Source organism: Meleagris gallopavo, chromosome 1, assembly GCF_000146605.3.
Source record: "Meleagris gallopavo isolate NT-WF06-2002-E0010 breed Aviagen turkey brand Nicholas breeding stock chromosome 1, Turkey_5.1, whole genome shotgun sequence".
Classification (NCBI taxonomy): Eukaryota; Metazoa; Chordata; class Aves; order Galliformes; family Phasianidae; genus Meleagris; species Meleagris gallopavo.
The window spans coordinates 30346844-30352801 of NC_015011.2; the positions used below are offsets into that span (position 1 = coordinate 30346844).

General features: G+C 34.4%; 1 protein-coding gene across 1 annotated transcript; it reads right to left on the reverse strand.

The window, feature by feature from the left end:
• Positions 1–110: 110 nt before the first annotated feature.
• Positions 111–5948, reverse strand: LOC104909866 (leucine-rich repeats and immunoglobulin-like domains protein 3). Its single transcript, XM_010707558.2, has 4 exons — positions 5883–5948; positions 5464–5535; positions 3516–3679; positions 111–472 (listed from the first exon to the last, which is right to left on the reverse strand). The coding sequence occupies exons 2-4, from the start codon at positions 5511–5513 to the stop codon at positions 126–128; spliced, it is 561 nt and encodes a 186-aa protein (XP_010705860.1). The 5' UTR covers positions 5514–5535; positions 5883–5948; the 3' UTR covers positions 111–125.
• Positions 5949–5958: the final 10 nt, after the last annotated feature.

Genomic DNA, 5958 nt, shown 5'->3' on the forward strand with positions numbered 1-5958 from the left:
AAAAAAATCAGCTTAAGGGAGATTTTCTTCATCAAAGGCTTTTTTTCATTCTTTTCTAAAAGATGCAGATGATGAGAATGCAAATAAATATATTTATGTATCTTGATTAAAATCATTCTACTTATCTACAAGCAACAGATAACATACTTACTGTTTACTGTAAGTTTGGCTTTAATAGAGTAGGATGAACCAAAGTGATTTGAAATTACACATTGGTATTTCCCTTCACTGCTGAATTCAACATTGCGCAGTCGAAGGATGGTGGTATACTCCATCACTTCACCGCCTTGTGCCCGGAGGTGTGCATAATTCTCCATTTCAGCATCATGCAGTAATTCATTGTCTTTCTTCCATGCAAAGGTCATTGGAGAATCACTGCTGCTGGCTGCCGAACATACAAAACTCAAATTGGAGCCTTTAATTGCTGACTGGGTTTCTGGCTGGACAGTGATCTGTGGCTTAGGAAAATCATCTGCACAGAGGGGAGAAGGGAAAAAAAAGAAAAAGCAACACTGAGGAAGAGTAAAATATATGTGAGCCCTGAGGACTATTTTTAGAAAAGTTTGTATGACTTGTTTTTATAGGTTTAAGAGAAGAGTCAAGCAAGTATTTATAAAATGGATACACAATGTTTTTGTTTTAAATTCTGTCAGCCCTAGGGCATTTAAAGATGCCATATTTATGAATTTATTGTGCCAAGTCATCTCTTACTGAAGACAAAGAGCATTTAAAAGCAGATTGTGTGTATAGTTTCTTCAAGAGAGAATGACCCTTTGACATCTGGAAGAGTTATTATGAATGTAAGTCACGCAGCATACTCTTCATCTTTACAACACCTCAGTCTGCTATGAGTTTTCCTTTATTGAAAGCCTAGTTATTCTGCTATCAGAAACAATGTTTAAGTCCTAGGTTTTCCAGAACCTGCAACAACAGCAAAAAGTACAAAAGTTGCTGTTCCAATGATTTGCTATACTTCGGTCTATTTTGCATACACAGCAGTGTTTAAAATCCCATAAAAAGGCAGCGCACAAGAAATTAAAGTGGTTATCCTCTGAAAATCTTCTTACTATTGCTAAGTTACCTCGAGAATGCTATTTTGTGTTTGCAGAATTAGCTGCCTTCTGAACTAGTTATTCTGTCAACTGCATGTAGATCACATGTACAAAAGTAGCAGTTAAAGAGTTAAAGACTTAAGTCTCTCAAAACCAAAAGGCCTCAGATGTCTGCTACCTACCTACAAAGATGCAAGCTTGAATTTCATATCCAATGAAAGAAAACCCTCAACCCCAAACTCCTCCTCATCACAGACCCTGCTTGCACTGCAGAGAGTTATACTTTATCTTGCCCATTTGTTCTTTTGTCTCATCCTTTTGGAAACAACATACCACAGTCAAATCATAATTTCCCTTAAAGGATCTCAACATGGCTTGTTACAGAAGAATATACAGACAGTCTGAACCTGAGCTACAGGTCATCACCTGAAAGTCTGAAGGTAAGCTCCAGGTACAGAGAAACATGGATCCCCCTCCCTGATCTGAACCTTTGGCCTGGATCTTAAGAATTAACCACTTTGTTTTTCTCCTTCATATCTATGTACTGAGTCCTCCAAGACAGATCATACTACTTGCAAAATGAGTTGGTACTGTCAAAACTTTGCTTAAAGATGACTAACTTTTAAGTACTTTAATTAGCCATGTGAGAGGGTAAAAGGATATATTTCATTCTGTTTCAGTTATTACCATCAATAAAATAATGAAATGTTTTTAAATGGTAATTATTTGAGGGAGGGCATGAGAAAGTCAATCAAACAAGCAGATACTACAGAACATGAAAGACAAAACCAGTAATGTGTTTTCGTCAGGACAGAATAACATAGGAGTGTTTATTTTAGTACATGTCACACATAGATGCATCACAGACACGCATACACGCTCTTTCATTTTTGAGGAAAGTATTTCTCATTTTGTAGAAGCCACTTGACTATTCTATAATGAAAATCAAGCTATTCATCACTGAGGCAATACTCTTAGCTAAGCTTTAGTAATTAATTCAGGTCACAAAGACATCTACTTTATTTTTATTCCACAGATATCTTTGGAACAGAAATGCTTTGCAATTTAGCTCAGCTTGAAAAGTATGGCTTTAGAAAGCATAAATTATATGAATTTTCTATTTTTAACTTCACAAACATGAAACTCTCGTCTAACATATACTATCCTTCAAAAAATAAAGAAGAGTCCGTAAATGTGTTAAAATTAATTAACTAAAGATGTAATTCAGCAGCTTAAAGAAAGATCACTGTCCCCTGTGGTTTAGCAAAGAGATATGTATTTAAAACCTCTAACTGAATACACTGCCAGAATTAACTTCTCATAAATAATTATATAATATATATATATGTATCATTCATATATCAATGATATGTCATTCATATATACTTCATTAGCTATCAAGTACTTAGTAATTTAGTGCACTATGTCAACTTTTCCTTTTCAGCACAAGCTAAATTATGCATCATCTATTCATTACATAACATTAATATATTAAAACATTTGACTGCTAACAGGAAGAGAAAAAAAGTTCACGTAACATTTTATGTTCAGTGCCTGCTTTGTCACTGAAAAAAAGGATATGAGTGGAAACAGATTAAGCAATCATACTTGCAATGAAAGGAAAGTTACTGAGAAGATAAATACGGTGTTTGAATTTTCTTTAGTAAACAAAAACATGAAATCCAGGTAGCTTTCAATATCCTTAGATTTTCAAAGTTTCCAATTGCATTGTTGCTCTGAATTCCTAGTATACGTACATTATTCTCCCTCATTCATATAACAGTTATAATGAATGCTACTCCGTGCAGGTAGAAAAATTTTATCTAAAGGCAGAAGCTATCATCTGAAATTCTCAACCCTTAAGGTAAGAATATTTTATATTGACTGTCTGGCATACTGAAATACAAAATACTATTAACACAATTGTGGCAAATTAGAAGTTTTAAAACACAGTTCAAATACAAACTTGGTGTACCCATTTTTGAAGCAGACTTCAAGTACACACAGAAAAGTCAGAGTATAGCTATTTATCTTCTACTTTTCTCAGCTTTGGAAAAAAACTCAAATTTGATGAAATATGAATATAATTTGCAAAAATCAAAAACAAAAATGGCACCTTAAGTTGGCCAAAATACGGCACGCTTAAGAAGAACAGCTTCTGAAACAATATCCATCTTTAGAAGCACATACATTTACCACCACAAACTGCTAAGTTTTCTGTGTGACTATGTATGTAAGCTGTACATGAAACAAAAGTCAGGAAAATGTCACTACCCATCTTGCAAAAAGCCACAAATTTAGTTCATCTGCACCAGAGTTTGGGAACAGAGAAGAAAATGTTAACAAATATTAAATCCTTTCCATTTTACTAATAAATTCAAAACATATCAAAGAAGCCACAACCAAAATCAATCCAATCAGCAAATTCTTTTCTACGTAATGAGGAATAGAGACTATACTCACCACAGACAAATGCATCCAGGCTGACAGCAAAAATACTTTTCCCTTTTAGTAGCTGAGGATGGGCACAACTGGCATTTACAAAGTTCTGAAAGTTGTTCTCTGACATCCACTGCGGTAGCCATTTTAACTGGCAGTCACACAAGAGACTTGATGTATTTAAGTGCCTAAGAAAAAGCAATTGCATTCAAAGCCTGTTTGCTTGGATTCTTATATGGCAAGTCAATAACATAAAGCTAATTTTTAATCTAAATTTTTAATCTAAATACTTCCATTACAAGAAAAAGCTACTAATGTTATTTAGCTCAAATGTGATGACACTATTGTCAGTATTGTGAAATTTTACAAAGCACACATATTCTTCCTGAACTCCCAGTTTCTGCAACATACAAGCTTTCAGGCAGCTGGACACGTTTCTAGTGTTTTGGGTACAAAACTACTGTCAGCAGTGGAAGACACACAAAGAACACTTAAAGTAGCAGTCCAGAGGAGAGGTGTTCTGAAAGCTAACACCAAAACAATTCTGAGACAATTTCTTTCCTCATTCTCATTTTTGCCAAAATTTATCTTGTGGGAATGTGGAGATGAAGAACAGCCAGTACAAAAAACAAGTGCAAAAATGGTTATCAGTGTACCTAACTTCTGTGAATAAATAGCTACATTCACAGAGGAGTGAAATAATAAAAAAAATAAACCAGAGTGATACTCTGTGAAGTATACAATCAATAGCTGTAGTAGGAAGTGTTCAGTTCAGTTAGAATGAAACGACTAGATGGGAATTTATACTAAACAATTTTACTTCTGGGAAAGTACTTCCTATCATTTGCTTGTCTTTCGCCTCTCTCATACATAATGGAGGACTAGTAGGAGATTCAAGTACAGAAAAAAACAAAACCAACAACTTTTGACTAGTTACTTCACTGAAGTGTTCAGAGACTGCTATCTTGTGGCATCCCACATCTTCTAAAGCAGTGTTAGCCTGTCATTTGATCATCCTTCAAATCATCTGAATCAATCCCTAGATGTCAGTCCTGGGTTCCCACTGCTTTTGTGCCACATCTAGCTAAGGAAGAGGAGAATGCCTGGCTACAGATAGAAACATGGCAGCTGTGTCAGCAAATGGTTAACATCAAATTGAACATTAAATTAACCAAACATACAAGGTTCGTCACTACTTTTTCTATTGGACCCAATACCACGTAATAAGTGCTTTATCTTCTTGTTAGTCTTCAGTTTGTTGCCACATTATGAAATAGATCAACTCTGAACAACAGATCTGACTACAGAAGGCTGATATGAATGTGGGAGAAAAGAACATATATTTAAGAGGAAGTATTAACGGTGCTCAAAAGGGACTAATAGCTACATTTTTCCCTCCAGAAAAATATATAAAATCTAATGCCTTGATCAAAAAGTAAGAGTGAGAAGACAAAAAAAAAAAATAAAAATAAAAAATAAAAAATCAAGAAGTTTACTGAAAGAATACAGTCTTCCCAATGACCGCTTCATGACTTCTCTGAAGACCCGCCCCTATGCTGCACCAAGACTAAAGGACCCAATTACAAGCACTGACAACTTGGTCTTTATAAAAGAATTACTTTACTGCATTTCACTGGTCCAGTAAGCTTTAGCTCAGCAATAGCACTGCTGAAGCTACAGCACATTACATTCAAGTCTCCCTTATCTAGTATCTATTAGAGATCAGCCAATTTAAAATCAGGACTCTAGATACCAAATGTAGCAGAAAATGAACGCTCCTTATCCTATGCCATCTCACTTAAACACACTTGTCACATAAAAAATAAATAAAAAACACTGACACCTTCAGAGATATTAAAATATGAGTTTATCACCGTGTCAGGCAAGAACTTGTGAAGCTCTTATTATATATATTCATATAGTTAGGAATTCAATAGAGGTGACTTTTTTTTTTTTTTGGACAGAAACTTACAATTCTTTGAGTTTCTTCATTTGTGAAAAAGCATTTCCTTGAACTGACATAATTGCATTATTACTTAGATCCCTACAAAACAAACAAGAAAAAAAAACATGAGACTAAGGAGTAATTTATTGAAATAATGTATTCAACACGAAGACTCCAGGAATAGTTTGTTACGTCAATTACATACAAAGGTTTTTCTAGCTTAAAACTAAAGAGACAATATTGAAGAGTTTTACAGCACACTTAATAAATGTGACGCTTTCTGTATTAGTATCGAAACTCATATTCAGCAGAACTTCATTAAAAACCCTCTTAAGAATACTCCATTATTCAGAGTAAGTGTATTTCACTCAAAGTCATAAGTAAAGCTTATCAGTCCTATTCATTTTTTTCAAACAATGGCTTAAATGAGAGTATTTACTACTTACAGGTGTTCAAGTGCATCCAAGCCAGAAAATGCTTTCTTTGTAATAGATCTAATTCTGTTTCCTTGCAGTATCCTTA